Raw genomic sequence first — 17,401 nt, forward strand, 5'->3', positions numbered from 1 at the left:
GATGTTGCTCATCTCTTTTTTGCCACCACAGTAGTTTCTTCAATACTTCTTTCTCTACAAAGAAAAGGAAGAGGAAGGATTTTTTAAAATGAGCTTTTAATCTGTGACTTTACTTGTCCTTAAATCCTCTAAGTTACACTTTGGCTTTAAAAAAGAGCAGTTCAGTTTTAGTCATCACATTGGCTAAAGTTTTATTATTAGATCAAATTTTCATCAAATGTTTGTTTTTGTCTCAGCAGTAATGTGCTGTAGGTGGAACATTATTGCAGTTGTGCACCGCAGCAAAAAGAACAATGAGATGATAAAACACTATTTAGCTGAAGCATAAAAAAAGTCCAGATTAAATATTTGCTTTGTAATCTGTTTTTTTTATTTTATTTGCAGACTTGGAGCCTCTAGTGTTAAGGGAAGGACGTTGAAGAAAGAAAGGTCCAAATATGGATTAATACTTTTTTCCTGGGAGTTGCAGTCAGTGTTTGATTGACAGGTTGTTTAGCTTAAGTACCTTCAGGTGGGTAAGGCCTCTTACTGGCTTCAAGCTTCAGCATTTCAAGACCGTAGCAGGAGGTGAAGACAGCTAATATTTCTACAAACTCCATAAAAATTATATATAATAGAGAATCAATATTCTGGTACCGTAGGTGTTTACTTGTGGTTTCAAGTTAGTTGTTATTTTGACTATTTTTTCTTTTACTGAGTTTTTAGCTACCGTGTAGCTAGCCTCTTTTTGTAAATATGTTGTCATTCATCAACAGTGTAGCAGCCAAACTGTTTGGTTAATGTAATTAATGCATGTTCATAATTACTTACTTATGAAGTTATTTACATATTTTGTGGCACCAATGGTATTTATTCTTAGTTTTGGACAAAATTGTGCAAAGAGAGAAGATCGGTGTAGTTGCACCGTTAGCTTATTAGCGCATCCGCTAAAAGAAGTAATAATGTAGATCTAAAAAGTGTAACATATTTATGAAAATAATAACTTGCAATGTAAGGATCTACTTTTCTAGACAATGTTATAATTTTCTTAAGGAATAATAATTGTCGTAATTTAATTATAAATCAATATAAAATTGATTCATTGGATGGCAACATATACACCGTCAATAATGTACCCATCACAAACAAGAGAAAACATTTAAGTTTATAATATCTACATCTTTTATGAAATTAACTAAGGTGTTAAAAGGGTTATTATCTTTCCTTACATTTGATTATTGTACACTTGATATCCCCCCCAACCCCATAAAATAGCAGTTAAAGCAGTCAAAAAAAAAGTTTTTTGACTTTATTTAGATAGTCATCATTGAAAAGATAGTAAAACAATACAAGATGTCATTTCTGGAAAAGCAACATTAGTTTCAATATACATCAAACAAGCATTTTCAGGACATTGTTTACATCCTTCTGTAAACAATGTCATTGATGGTAAAACCTTTTAATGTCATTGCAGCAGCCTTTCGCCTCTGATAATGGTGATGCACTCCAAGTGTTGACATTTGAAAGTCCTCCTTGCCATCACCCTCATCTTTAGCTCCCTTCTCTGATTTTTTAGTGAATTAATTGGGATATTATAACTTTGAGTCATCAAAGTTTGAAGCCTGTTTTTAAACTTGAGATTATGTTAAGCCTATATAAGCTGCAACTTAAACAGTCACATTTAAAGTAAAACTCCACAGTCTTAGCATAATACTGTCTTTATCTTTTTCTATGTGTTCTTTTATTCCCTCTTGCATTTATTATACAGTCCAATTTGAGCCTTTGGTGATTCTCTGGCCTTATTAATTCACAGCTTTACGCCCTTTGGCCCCTGTTTTACCCCACAGTTTTACCGCCATCTTGTCCTCTATATCTGCAAAGATTCCCAGAGCCTGGAGAACCTCTTCTCAATGTCTGTATTCCCACCGGACTTGTTAATGAATGTGGGAACTTGGAGCTAGTTGAAATGGAGCGTCTCCCCATGGGTGCATCTTAAGTTTTAATTAGCAAAGTTAATGGGGCAGAGAGGGATCAACAGAGTGAAAGACAGAGATGCAAAGGGAGCGTCTCCTGAGCATAATGAGTTTTCTGAATCTGATGGATGAAGACGGATATATTTAAAGAGCACTTGATGACATCAGGACACATCTTCATCCTTTTGTAGTGGAAACTAAGGTTTCCACGAACCAATGTATATTTTCACAGGATGGCAACTTTATTTCCTAGGAGATTGCAGACCTCTTCTTGATCTGCAGTAAAACTACCTTAGTTTTATCTGATTACTCACTTGAAGACCAGCACAGCCAGTTCTATATATTCACTAATCTGTTTAGGTCTGAACCCATTAGATTTTGACCAGTTCTCATTAATGCATATCCAAGTGGCCGAGGGACCAACAATAGTTATATAAGCTTTAATGATTTATAACCCACCGGTGAGTGCCCTGCTGCCCCTGAGCAAGGCTCCCCTCCACCTCTAACCTCCTAGGAGAAAATATTTCCTTGTTTTATTCCTGCCTGCATACATAAGTTATCACAGAAGTTTTAAAACTACAGTTTTAATAAAATGACAAACCAATGCAATGAAACGCTGTTTGGCCTCAACTTAAAAAGGTTACAGTTTCGGTCAGAAGTCTACATACCAATCAGGAAATTGTCATTAATTTTATGCTTTAGATTATAAATGAGCTTCTCTTGAAATGTCCACAACAAAAATGCTGCACAGGATTTCTAAGGTTTTTTCCGTGTCTTTGCTCTGATTGGACCCCGTCATTTCTGTCCATTGGGAGCTACATTTATCGTCCGCGTGGTTTTGTTTACAAATTACAATCTTCTTGAAAAAATGTACCATACTTGCCAAGAAGAGTGGTCAAATATCCAGATATTTATTTGGTGGAAACTTCTTGGTGGCTACAAAATAGTTTGATTCGTGCTCATTTTGCAAAAATGTTGGTGGAGTTTTATGGCTAAGTCCAAGCTTGTATAATTTTATAAATTCCACATGGATTTGAGAAAATCAGCAGGAAGTTATAATCTCAGCTAAATCAGTCTCTGTGAAAGACTTGTTTTTGAATTCACTCCAAAACATTTTATAGTAGTCAGAATGTAAAAAAAACAAAAAAAACCCCTCAGTATTTAACATGATGGCACATAATTTGATTGTTTCTCCTTTGTTTTCTTGATAGGTGTTTGGCAATAAATTTGCAGGGGCTGCATGATGTTGAACGAGAAAGGAGATGGGATAAACAACAACACAAGCCTTCCACCAATTCAACAAAATAGACCTGCTGTAAGAACTCTGCTTGTCTCCCACTGTCCTTTTCCTCTTACCCTGTGTGCGCTAATCTCAACTGCTTTGTTCTTCACAATCACTAGAGAACACGCTTGGCCCCCTGTGCTTAATTCTGTTTGATGTTTACCAAATCACAGAATGCTGTGTGATGCGTCAGTGAGTCATGTCGAGCCATCAGAAAACGAACAGAGTTTTCAAAGGATTACTAAATACTGCATGAATACAAAAACTTTGCCTACACGCTTGAATCATTCACTGTTTCTCCTCCTCCTTCCTTCCTTTATACTTTTTCCACAGAGTTACTGTGGCAGTTCAAATTATTGATATTTAAATGAAAGCTTTGTCACTTCTGCAGTGTATTGTCTTAAATCAGGCCTTTTTTGCCTCTGACTGAGTCTTCTGGAATCCATCTTCATTATTTCAGTCATTGATTTCAGGAGATTCATTAACTCATCTTGTCTAAACGGCATGATCCCTCTAGCGCCAAACCATCCACAGTAACGCCACACACCAAGCAAGATAAGAAGCCTTTTTGTGTTTATCATACTGAGAAATATTACTGACAAACAAGACCAAACCCCAGCTGATTAGTAAACAGGACACACATGGTTTGAAATGTTCTGTGCATTCATTATTGGTTCTCAAAGGGATCATTAACTGCGTTTCCTTAACCATGTGATTGCACAAATTGAAATTATGAAAATAAATTAATGGAAACACAACAATTTTTAAAAAGCCTCATGTTTTTCTATAAAAAGTTTTTGAGCTAGCGTGAGGTGGTTTTTCAGCTGTATCGAATCGCAATTAGAAACTGCAATGGAAACACCAGAGGTTACTACTGGTGGAAAAGATGAAGAAGATGACAGGAAGTGATGAGTAGATGAAGGCTGATGAAATGTCAAATTATTTTAACAGATATACTGTATTTATAAGAATTAATTCAGTGTTCGGTGCTGCAGTGTGACAAGTTTTTGCTTTTTATTTCAGCACTTTAACTGGAACTGTTAAGTGACTAATTTTCAACTACAAATCGTATCTATTGAAAATATAAATCCTAGAATTGAGTTTTCTGTTTTCTCAAAGTCAGGCCAGAAACAAAGTCTTTAACACCCTGTCACAAATTCCAACTGTTTCTCTTCCTGAATTGTTGTGAAATCTTGCTGGCTTTTCTGAAATCTGACCTCTGCTTGTTAGAATGATTTCCCTTTGAGAGCCTCCATCATCACCACTAAGTTTGTGTCTTTTTAGTCCTCATTTAAGTGACATATTTGCGTATTCCTACCTTGCAGTTGTCATGGGAACTGAAGATCAAGAAACGTGTGACTGTCCCCTCCTGTCTGGGCATGTTCAGACCCGTTATGGGTCAGTGTTGCCACCAGTGCACCTCGGACAGTCTGGTGAGTCCATCGTCCACAAGTGGAACAAAGTTGGACACAGAAAACAGGAAGGTAGAAAATTAAGTGATGACATAAAAATAGCTGAATTTAGTTTTTGTTATGGTAACGATGTATGGTTATTTTTTTTACTACGATGTTTTAACCTTTGCCATACCTGAAAAATACTGACTAAGCATTAGCATCCCAAAATAATTTTCCTTACAGATGTGACACAGTTTAGCTTTATACTGTACAAATCTAGAACTCAACCCAGGACTGAAACAAACATTTAGATTTATACTTACTAATAGAATCAAACATGGAGAACTAATATTTATAGAGTTATATAAATATTTAGTTTTATGTCTCACTAATCTTATCAAAAATGGAGAATCAACATCTAGCTTTGAGATGAAGAATAAAAGCAAACCTCTAATAGTTTATAGTAGTACTACTTATTCTTATTAAACGTGGGGGACCAATATGTAGTTTTATACTTTACTTTTTTTTTGGTTTTGTTGTTTTGTTTGTATTTCTTTGTAATTCATGTGAAGCACTTTGGACTGTCGTGTTGCTGAAAATGTGCCATAAATAAAATGACCTTAAATGGAAATAAACAGGCTTTACAATTATGTTAGATTTATTGAAGAGATGCATTTTCAAAACAAATTTTTGACCAAATACACACTGTCCTACTTTCTGTGCTCTGTAGATAGATCATAAAAACAACTGTATCACTTATTTGTCTGTACTTATCGTGAAAATAAGCACGCTTGGGTAAATATATATGGTTACAACTTGAACAGAAACTCTCTGACTGTAGATTTGTCCACATTTTATTCTGGAATCCTTTTTTCTTTCCTCTCTCACTCTTTGTGTTAAGATTTTTCTCAACATTAATCTGTTTTGCCCAATATTTTTTTTAAACTTGTATTGTATAGTCCAGCTTAAATAAAATGTAGAATCTATTCTTTTTTTGCCTGTGTGGCTTTAAGCTTTTATTCTTCTTTTGATTTCCATATTTCCAGTGGTCATTTAAACATTAATTAGCTTCTATTTGTTTACAAATGTGTGATTACTACTTTGATTTGTCTTAATTAAAATATCCAAATCCTTTTCATGTTTAGAACAAAAAGCTTGGCCAAAACTCTTTCCTTGGCTTCCGCAACCTGCTGAGCATCAATGAGACACAAACCAGGTACTGATGTTATCTGCAGTATTCAGGCTCTTCCTTTTGAAGCTTTTTTTTTGTTTCCACTTCGTTCACTGATGCCTACTACTTTGAGTTTTGCTTTTTTTCCTGTTTCAGATATCGAGGCTGGCTGGTGCGCAGGGTATGCTGCATTTTGTATGTGAGTGGGTGCAAGGTTTACGGGAGTCCCGTTACCGACAGGCTGGAGAGAGTCTGTCAGAGCAACAGGTACCTGAAGAGAAAAAGAGTGGGAGGGAGAGGCAGGTGCAAAGATGCCAGAGGAGTGTAAATAAATGATAGGCTACGATCCAGAAAATGAAATGGCCTGCAAGAGCTCTGGAAAAGAAAAAGGGACTAGGAAGATAACAGACTCAAACCAAGATACAGAAAATGGAGCCTATCATCCATTTCTGTGCAAACTGAATGAAAAGAAGTGGGCTAACTTTGGACCTTCCCTATCTCTGTCACAGTCCCCAGTATCTGTTGTTTTCCCTCCTCCTGTGTAATTGAGTTTAAGCTTTATGTAATCATGTCACTAAGGGCTGCTACTCTTGTTGTTGTCGTGTTTCTGGAAGGCGGATGTTTGTGTAAATGCAGCACAAATGCAGCTTTGTGCCGTTTCACCCCTGCTGTCCTGTGACCGTGTGTTTCAGGGTGAGGGAGGCGCTCACAGCGGCTCATAAAGCACCCGAGGGGGAAGACAGCCAAGGGCAGCTCAGTCTTCTCTCACCACTCCTGTCCCTCATTAACACCTGCATTTCCCCCGGCCTCATCAGGTGTGTGTATGTGTGGGGGGGGGTGTATGTGTGTGTGTGTGCAAAAAGTGTCGAGAAAGAGGTTTCAAGCCGCAGCACTTCATATTTTATATGTGAAGAAGCACTAACTTTACATTCAGTCAGTTTAAGATAAGAAAAGATAGGATAATCCTTTATTAGTTCCACAAATGGAAAATTTAAGCTGCCAAGACAGAAAGTGGACAGAACAAAAGAAGACAGAAATAAAAACTGCACAGTGCAGAAAGATGGCATCAAACATGCTGAACTAGAAATATAAATATAAAAATATCAATATATAGCTCTGGAAAAAATTAAGAGCCTACAGCACTGAACCCCATTGAAAATTTACTGGTTAATGTATGGATTACTGAACTCTTCCTGAGTTAAAACATTTGTATTGTTGTTCCTAAATGAATATGAACTTGTTTCCATTGCATTATTTGAGGTCTGAAAGCACTGCATCTTTTCATTAATTTGACCATTTTTCATTTCATGCAAATAAATACAAAATTTTTGCTTGAAAGTTTAGAGACATGTTAGCATTTCATAGAATAAAAGAACAATGTTCATTTTACTCAAACATATACCTATAGAAAGTAAAATCAGAGAAACCTATAATTTTAAGTTGTTAATTTTTTCCAGAGCTGTAAATATGCAAAAAAATATTGATGGATATATATATATATATATATATATATATATATATATATATATATATATATATATATATATATATATACACACCTACAAGTAAACATGCACACGCATTCATAGACATATACAGTATATAGACACACCTGCATGCATTTAGGAAAATAGCTCGATTATTATAACTCCTAAGCTGCTTATTTTGCTTGTGATGTTTTACTTTTTTGATCGCCAACATTAAACCCCATAAAAATTATCAAAACAAGCAATAAACTGATCCTAATAACAAATACTGTTTGTGTTGCTAAAGTCTTGCATAACTTATTTTCTCCCATCAAGTTCTATTGCCGTCCGGTTAATGAGCTAGTGGAGGGCATGTTTTTCATTATAATAAACAAGGACTCCATTGAACAGAAGACCCTTGAGCCTTAAATACATAACGAAGCCCTGGATCTGAGTTGGAGATGTTCTTTGGTGTATTAATTGATAATAGCCATAAGCTGCATCTGTAGTTGCTATGGTGAAGTTGGATTAAAAATAGGATCAAAGTACTTCATGTTTAAAATGCATAGAAAATAAGTCAAGGCAACTTACAGATTTAAAACAGGAAAAGTTTCCTTCTGCATCTGTTTATCAAAAACAGAAATCTACCATGCTTTAAACTTTCTTATTTTTAATACATTTTGTAGTTTTACTTTTTATGTCTTCTCTAATTTCAAGTGTTCAAAGTTGCCATATTGGTCACTTTTCAGGTTTTTCTCTTGCTGTCACATTTTACATTTAATTGTGTAATTATAATCTTTTCAAATTGTTGCAATCATGCATGTGTAATCATCGTAATTGTCTCTATTCCCAGGCTGAAAACGGCTGCTGGAAAAAAAAAAAGTGTCATATAGCACACAAATAATGAATGGGTTACATTATCATTTGTATTCTGTTGTGATTCCTCATTTAGAGTAATATAGTTGAAAACTAGTTTAGAGACGAACACAAAGACATTAGTTGTAATTCAAAGAATCATCAGATGTTGTAATGAAGTTAAACTATATTAATGTTTATCAAAGTCAACTTGAGGAGTGAATACTTTTTCTGTGAAAAAGATTTCTGTGTATTTTCTTGGGAAAAATAATTTAAAGCATGTTCAGGAAACATGTAACAATTGAAGAGAGTAAGTGAACAATAAAGTCAAGAGTCACATCTGTTTATAATTAGCCATTATCTACTTATTACTGAAAAACTAACTCAAAGAAAATATATGAAACAAGTAAACACCATCCAAGCAGTATATAAAGCTTCTCCCTCCTGATTTAAAATGAAATGTAACAGAAACAAACACCCAATGTAACCATAACGCAATTAAATTCCTCTATTGAATTGAAGACACTTAATAAAAAACTCATAAAAATCTAAAAATTGCAAGGAAATCTCTTGTTTTTCAGAAGATTACAAATAAGAAATTGTATTGCGTAATTATTTATTCTAATGCCTAATTTTCCACAAAACATCCCCTTTGTAAGCTGTCATCATCAGACAACTTCGGGGAAGGAATGGAAGAAAATATCTTCCCGTCTTAAGCACTTTAAATTGCCTTGCTGCTGGAAATATGCTATATAAATAAAATTACTTTACCCTAAGCTGTGAACATGCCTTTAGTTCAGTTCTTGTGCAGACTACTCAGAAAGAGGTCTAGAGGACATTCACACTAGCTCTGTTTAGTCCACTTTAATCAAACTCCAGTTCTTTTGCCTGGAAAGTTGGATTCTTTTTGGGAGGTGTGAACATGCAATCAAACTCTGGCGCAGATCAAAACAGCAAACTCTGGTCTGACTATAAACTTTGATTTCGGTTTGGTTGAAGTGAAGTCTGGAGAAAAGGCTCATGGTATTATACCAAAGACACAAGAGAAATCCTACAACTGTTAGAATCTGATGCCGCTCCATGTCGTTTACATTTACGGAGAGACTCTTGTGATTGCCATACATAGAAATGAATGATAAAGCAGGACGTGAACAAAACAAAGACACAACCTACTGAGTCCACCTGAAGTGGCCAGCAAACAGACAATTCTTACTCATTACATTTGGATCCTTTTCTACACCTTATTATAGCATTGACAAGAGCTAAAATTAGGTTTTTCTGATAAAAAAATAAACACAGATTTGTCACTCTGGATGCTTTTATATACTTTCCCCTTTGGTTAGTGAATGGTAAAACAGAAAACCCGTTTTTGATGTCATCTTCTGATTGACTCACACAGGCATGCCTCAAACACTGAAAGGCTCCTATGATTGAGACATTTCAAAATGTGGCTACCTACAATCTATCAGTCATTTATCACCCTTCTCAAGATGACACTTCTCCAGTCACAAACTTGTCTTAGGGAGACTTTTGGAGCCATGAACATTTCAGGTTCTCAGATCCTTTTTTGTGCTTTTAGTCACAGATGATGTTAAAAATTGAGCTAATGTCTGATGAAATACATCTAAACTTGTCCCTTTCTTCCTCTCTATGAAACTTTTTAGGCTTTTCTTGGGGCTTAGCAAATCTCTTTTCCCCATTTCTGCTCTCCTCTTTTCTTGCTCATTTACAGCTACGACCTTTGTCTCCATCTGCAGCTGTCACCCTCACAACCCTTCCTCTTTATCGCTTTCCGCTTCGCCTCCTCCCCATGTCATCACTCATCCCTATTCTCCCTACTTTGTCTCACTCCCATCGATCTCATTTACATGTTGTTCAGCCGGTCTACATCCTCCTTTTTTTAAGTTACTTTCTGCTACTCATTGTTAGCAGCTATATGTCTTAAGTTTTACAACAGCCTCTCTATTCATTTTTTCTCTTCTTTCCGTTTAAATGTCTCTACACATCATCATATCCTGAGTAGATTCATGTCCTGGGTGATGCTGAAGATGTTTGCCTCTGTGTTTGGAAGTATTCAAGTCAACAAAAATCATCTTCCAGCTTTACACAAAGCAACACTAGAGGTATGAATATTTAAAAAAAAAATTCTTTCCATCCAGTGTTACAACTCTTGCTCACATGGTTTCGGTCCAGGAAAGTGTACTTACTAAAGTATTTTTACACAGAAATTGTAATGTTTAACCTTCATGCTCATCCATGCATGGTGTGTGAAATTAAACCATACCGCATCATATAATTAGGTGGTAAACGGCTACAGTGGTGTTTGTCTTCAAGATAAATAAAATGTCTGTTTTCAGCAACTCTATACAAAAACAGCTGAAGATCTTTAAACGTTTTTCTCGTCTTTTTAAACTTCTTTTGCTAAAAAAAAAAGTTATTCTAATTACACGGTTGACTAAACAGAAGTTAATGAGTCATGCTGCTGATGCAGAGTCACAAAGTCGGCATGAATTAATTTTTTGAGCTATGTCTTTTGCATTGATATTAAGTTTTATACATATACAGTAAAATGTGAATCTTAACTTTTAGTGATTATGATTGTTTTTGCATTTTTAGACAAATGTAAGTTTTTCCTGTGTCACAATCAAGATATAATAAGCATATAAAGTAAGATTAGGTCTTATCCATGTTTTAATTGGGCTAAGCCTTCCCAAACTCTGCTGAGCATATTGTTCTTGTCTTATGATGCTCATAATTACCTCATAATTTAGGGCATTTTAGGAATTTTGAATTGATTTTTCACTTTGCTTTCTTAGACTAAAGGACAAACATACATCTGTTTGTGGGTTTGTTCACTGAACTCGTATCATAGAACAAAATGTTCTTAAAGTTGCAAAGTCATAATATCCAGAGTTTGCTAGAAATCCACTGAACAGCATATTTGCCTCCTCTGCTGCAGAGGGGACAGACTTTCAAGCTGAGGATATGTTAATAGTGGAAGGAAAACAATCGTATTTCTGTAAAAGAACAAGTTTATTTTTTATTAATAAAAACCTCCACTGTTCAACGATGTATTGATTAGTCTTTAGGTCAGGTACTGTTGCCATTCTTAGGGTTTCAATATTGAATTTATACATCAGTATATCATTAACCAACCATCAATCTATTGACTCATCCATCCAGGTAACCATCCAATCCATACATATATAGTCCTATCCATCTATTGATTCATCTGACATTTCTCCATTCTCCATCCATTCTTGCCTCTGTTGACATTCCAATCCATCCATCCATGACTCATCCATCCATCGACTCATCCATCCATGCAACCATTCATTCGTCACCTGTACATATATTGACTTAACCATCTATTGATTCATCTGTCATTCCACCCCTCCATCCATCTTTGCTCCTGTTGACATTCCCATCCATCCATGCATCTATTGACTCATCACATTAATGCAGTTGAATGAATAACCCATTCCACTTTACAAAAGAGATAACATAAAGAGGAAAGAACATTGTATAAATATTGAAGCAACATCTGGAAACATCTTCCAGGAAGTCAAAGCTTGGGTGCAAAAGGATCTGCCAAGCACAAAATGACAGCAATCATGCCACCAAATTAATTACCAAGTGGCTTAAGGACAACAATCTCAATATTTTGGAATGGCCACCAGAAATCTTCAGCTCAGCACAAATTTTACCAAATAATAAATAAAGTAAACTTATTTTGTGAAAAGTACTAAAAAGTCTCTCTCATAATTGTGGTGTCTAGCAAATAGAAATCATTTTAGATATGTAAATCGCTGGTTTAAACTGTAAATTTATTTTCTTGATGCTTGATTTTGCTGATATGTTGTGAAGTCTGTAGTATTTGATATCAGGACTGATTAAACATGAATGGTCACACACCTCTGCAGAGTCCGTCTCTGTTTGGAATAATAAATGGCAACGTGAGGAGTTTGTTTTATCTGAAACTGCTTCTGTTGTTTAATTCAGGGCTCTCCCCTGGTATATGTGTATCTGCGTCAAAGCGCCGTAGACTGCGCTCTCATCTCTCTCGCGCTCCTCTGTCACAGCCTGAGAACGCCATACACTGTTTGTCCTCTCCACGTCAAAAGCTTCTTTCTAAGGTATACAGACTCAAACACACAAATGCTCAAAGATGTGTAAAGGCAAGGTGTGCTGCAATAACAAGTAACCGCCAACATTTCATCAGGTTACTTAATGCCGGTGTAGATTCTCAGTCAGCCATATTGTGATCGCATTAACTGGAGTTATTTTGTTTCTTGAAGACGTCTCGGCTCCCATCAAAAAGACTTCTTCAGTTCTAAAAAGATTAAAAATACATCCATCTGCTCATTCATTTAACATAGATGGCTTCCTTCGCTTCTCTTCATCCACTTCTCTTCGTCTTCCCTGTCCAAAGTCTGGACAGGGAAGACAGGTTTGATAGCAGAGTGAAAGACGCCATTTAATTTAAACGTGAATACTAAAACTAAACATCTTTCTAGAACTGAAAAGTCATTTTAGATGAGCTGTAAAAGCAAGAGAAATCAAGTTGTAGTTGTTTTCAACTGAAGCACAGATGCCACTTTAGATGCTGGACTTAGTTGGTTTTAAAACAGAAACCAACGTGTAATTTATCATTCCTTTATCCTATAGATCCGTCTTGGAGAAAGTAGGTGTCATCCTGCTGCCTCCTAATGCAGCGACCGAACTTGAAGCTGAAATGGATCCTCTCTACTCTGCTGTCATGACTTCTGTAAGTCCAAACTATCCACATTTTCTTTATGGTTAAGAATTTAAGGTAACAGAAATTACTGATGATTTCAGCATCACATCAGTTGAATAATTATCTGTTGCTCAGGAAGCCCCCCTTACCAAGATATACTTTAAAGTTGAAATAAATTACAAATTACTCATATTTTACATTTAATGTCACGCTTGTTAACATAAAATGTAAAGAAAGTATATCTTTATAAGAACAGTGAAGTGATTTGAGTGACTCTTACAGGAATTCACTCAGCAGCTCTTTGATTCTTATGAAGTATGTTTGATTCTAATTTAATCGAATTGTTTTATTTAATCAGTTTAACAGGAAACATTAAGGTGTGGAAGGAAGAAGCTAGAAAATATTAAAAATCTGTTTTGGATTTGTTTTCCCTTGTGGAAGCTCGGTTGTTTTGTCCTCATGAAGGGTTGTCCGACCCAACAATGCTCCTCATCTATTGACGGTCACTCTCTCAGCCACAGCGTTGTACAAGACCGTGTTATTGTTGTAAAATGTTGGGAAGCTTTTAGCAATTTGTACCAACTGTTCCTTTGTTTGTGGTGGAATACAGCATACACTGAAACTCCACAAAACATTGAATCACAAATGTCAGTGCAAAACCTTTCAGTATCACAGAGTAAAGAATTACTTTGGTTCAATATTTGGTTAGCTCTAAACTTTCAGGTTCTGTGTAATTTTATTGTAGTTAGACATTTGGATGAACTTTCACTGTTCTTTATGCTCACAAAGAAAGAGATTGGGGAGGAAAATGTGAGTTAAACATGATAAATTTTGTCAATATTCAGCAACTATCACTCAGTTCCACGTAGTCCTAAGAAACACTGCTCTGTTTGGTCCACTTACACCTGAAAGCCCCGTTTGATCAACATTTATGAGTTTGATTGTTTTCTTGTAACAATTTATTTTTACCCATCAATATAACACGTCACCTGCTTGTTTTAAAGGAATGATGCTAGCAGGGGTGTCCAAAGTGTGACCCGGGGGCCATTTGTGGCCCCTGACCTCAGTTCAAGAAAGATACAAATTTGGCTCCCAGTTCAGGTATTTGATATAGATGAATCTTTAAATTTCTATCTTTAATTTGAACAAAATTGTCACAAACAAGTAAAATATTGGCTATAAAGGATTTGCTTTTTGCATTCTCTTCCAGAACCACAGACCTTTACTCAAAATTAAACTTTGCTTCACCCAAATCTGTTTTTAATTAATTTTGAACTTGGCTAAATATAAACATTTTATTAATCAGAGTTGATTAAACTGTGTTATTCTTTTCCAATTGATACCTAGGAAATAAGCAACATAATTTTTTAATAAGACAAATCTGCAGAACATTTTTAAGTTTTGGAACTATAATAATAATATAGTAATAAATATAATTAACGCATCCTTTTCCAGCAACAAATCTGACTACTTTGTTTAATTTAAGTATTGCATGTTTAGTTATTGAGTTGGTAAAAAGTCTTTTTTTTTTTTTTTTTTTGTCTTTGAGTCCTTTTAAGTCTATGATTTTGGCCCATTTGACAAAAAGTTTGGACACAACTGGATTATAGTGTTCAATAAAATTTGTTCATAGTAAATTGCAGTTGAATTTCCTATGTTTTCAGATTTCAGGTAACTTTTGCCCGACATTATACAAATAGTTTTTCGTTTTACAAGCGACAGATGTGTTGATTCAGTCGCTCCAAACCTTCATGCCTGGGTGTTTCCCAACATCTTCCAAATGTAAATATTATGCTGTGAAAATAACGACAGACCTTTCACCTGCTTACTCTGAGAATAAAAGATTATTTCTCTGTTATCCTTATAGCATGAATGAAAATCTGCAAATTAATTATGTGCAGTGAGGTCTTTGGACTAATATGCAGCAAATGTTTTTAAAAAGCTGTAGACCTTGGGCGTGCTGTGGTGGCGTAGGGGATAGCGCGACCCACGTTTGGAGGCCTTAAGTCCTCGATGCGGCCGTCGTGGGTTCGATTCCCGGACCCGGCGACATTTGCTTCATGTCTTTCCCCCTCTTCTTCCCCCTTTCCTGTCAGCCTGCTTTCATATAAGGGACACTAGAGACCACAAAAGACCCCCTGGAGTGGAGGACAAAGAAAAAAGAAAAACAAAAGCTGTAGACCCCAAGAAAATAGCTATTTGAAATGTCCTTTGGTTATGCAAACCATTATTAAGATGAAAAAAATTATCAGAAGAGCTTGATGGAATAGAATCAGCTAAAACAAACAAAAATTGTTGCAGTGTGGCACTGAAATGCAATAAAACATGCGCTGTCTGTAGAGCTACTGCACCCATGATGTGCTGATTTCAGGCCATCAACATGAAATTATCTGTGGACATCCTCCCTGTTAGCTGTTTACATGTAACCAACAACGAGGAGAAGCGACCCTGACAGAAATTAAATTGCTTATGAATTTTGCTTCTTTTTTTTTTTTAACAAAAATAAAGAAATAGCAGGTAATTGTATAAAATTGCAGGGTAAGCAATGTGCATCATTATAATTTGGCTTTCTGTGGTGGAGTGTTATCACAGCCAACTCCTCGATCGGAATACAACCTGTATTTTCCTGCTTTCCCTCATTCCCCAGCTTCATCCCACTTTCCATTCATTCCTGAAATTACCAGAGGGGTTGCATTTTGCTACAGAGATCCCACTTTGGGTTTTGCTCCACAAAGCAATGAGAACAGGGTGGAGAAATGAGAAGAGCGCTGGTTACCTGATTGTGTTTACTTGGCAGGTCTGCCCTCATTGTTATTCTCTTATCAGAGGATGGTTTGTGCTTTTTTTTTTCTTCTTTTCATTATGCAGCATCTACTATTCCCTCACATCTTTTCTAGATTTTCTGGTGCTGTTTATCTGTGTAGCACTGCAGCGATTAATACCTGTTTCTATTTAAAAAGAAGCTGTTGTTTTGTACAAATTTCTCTAAAGAGGTTTGCTTCCCTCTATAAAGTAAAATTATTCTTATCCAAATTATTCATTGTAAGAGAAACTTAAAAATTCATATATATTAGACATAGACTGATGCTTTTTAAGTATTTATGTTTACCTATGTAAAGTAGATACTGTGCATTCATAGAGCTTCACTTTTTCCACATTTTCTTTGTTACAGCCTTATTTCAACTTGTATTAAATTAATATCTACTTTAAAACTGTATACACACTTGAATAAGTAAGTATTTCAATAAAATGCTTATTTATTGATGAGCATCTGTAGGTTTTATTCAAAGATCTGGACCTCTTTCAGATCAATGCTGTGCTGTGAAGCTCAAACTGTTATACACAGTAGTACAACCCCAGTGGTATGTAAAGAGTTTTATTTATTCGTTTGTCCATTTATTTCTTTCCTTCATTTACCATTTATGTGACTAAGCATATTGGCCTTGTGTGAGAGAGCAGGCCTGTTTATCGGTTGTATTTCAATGTTAATAGACCTTTATTGTTTATTGAGTGTGGGCCTGCTTAGCTGCTGTTCAATGGTAATTGAATTTCTCCTGTTTGTAAGGGGAAAACAGTACTCGAGGCGAGGGAAGTGTCTCTGAATGTCATAAAGTGTCCTCCGCCCCCACACACACAATCGCTCCTTTTTCCTGCTTTTTACCCCGTCCCTTCTGTTTTGATTCGTCATCCTTCAGCTGCTTCTATCATCTGTACCCCTTCCTCCAGCATCTTCCTACTTTACCTTTGTCTCAAGGATGCAAACAATGAATCGACTTAAATTGTCAGTTCACGGTTTATTAGATTAAAATTAGTTCTAATTGATTAACTAATAATGTCCGCTTAGACCTTCTTTCAGTGTTGTAGTTTGGCCGCCATCCACAAGAGGGCACAACTGGTTATCCTCAAACTTAGCTGGTTGTAAGAGAAACAAATATGGCGGAGGGCGCATCCAGTCCAAGATACAAAATGAACTTTATGTGGTTCTGTTTAGAAATATAAACTCTCAACAAGCTCCTTAAATTTCACCTTGATAGTCGAGCTGCATAACGGAGCAACGTCAACTTCTCATTCCTTCAAGAGCAACCAGGCCTTTCTTTATGAATGTATTCTTTATTTACTCATTTTGTCTTTTATTTTTCTATTCAGCAAAAGGTTCTTGTTTTATCTTGTAAATCTGTTCAAGTTTAATAACCAACAGGATTTCCCACAAAACGTGCTAAGCCTGGCGGTGGGGGTGGTAGAGCAGTCATCCAGCGGCCCACCATGTTTTTGAGTAAAAAAATGTTTGAAGTTGACAGGAAATTTTAAAATATCACATGGTAATTATGTGTTATTGTGTGGCTTTATTAACAAAACTGAAACACCAACTATAAAGTCTTAAAAAAGAGGCAAACATCAAGCAAATGCAGTTAAATAGATATCAGTTTTTTTCACTGCAGTCATGTCATTCGAATTATGATTGAAATTTTCATAAGACATCCGTAATTTGATGAAATAAAAAAAATGTTATCCTTTATCTGTCACTTTATTTGCTGATGGTGTC

At 35.8% G+C, this 17,401-nt stretch overlaps 1 protein-coding gene across 1 annotated transcript in view; it reads left to right on the forward strand.

The window, feature by feature from the left end:
* The window catches only part of gpat2 (glycerol-3-phosphate acyltransferase 2, mitochondrial), a 153,590-nt gene that overhangs the window by 101,516 nt on the left and 34,673 nt on the right, over window positions 1-17,401 (forward strand). The window contains exons 2-9 of the mRNA XM_032578128.1: window positions 3,164-3,267; window positions 4,560-4,667; window positions 5,774-5,844; window positions 5,956-6,066; window positions 6,492-6,614; window positions 10,144-10,243; window positions 12,123-12,256; window positions 12,789-12,888. Coding sequence (XP_032434019.1) covers window positions 3,193-3,267; window positions 4,560-4,667; window positions 5,774-5,844; window positions 5,956-6,066; window positions 6,492-6,614; window positions 10,144-10,243; window positions 12,123-12,256; window positions 12,789-12,888 — 822 coding nt within the window. The 5' untranslated portion in view covers window positions 3,164-3,192. The remainder of the gene's footprint in view (window positions 1-3,163; window positions 3,268-4,559; window positions 4,668-5,773; window positions 5,845-5,955; window positions 6,067-6,491; window positions 6,615-10,143; window positions 10,244-12,122; window positions 12,257-12,788; window positions 12,889-17,401) is intronic.

This window comes from Xiphophorus hellerii, chromosome 12, assembly GCF_003331165.1.
Source record: "Xiphophorus hellerii strain 12219 chromosome 12, Xiphophorus_hellerii-4.1, whole genome shotgun sequence".
Lineage (NCBI taxonomy): Eukaryota > Metazoa > Chordata > Actinopteri > Cyprinodontiformes > Poeciliidae > Xiphophorus > Xiphophorus hellerii.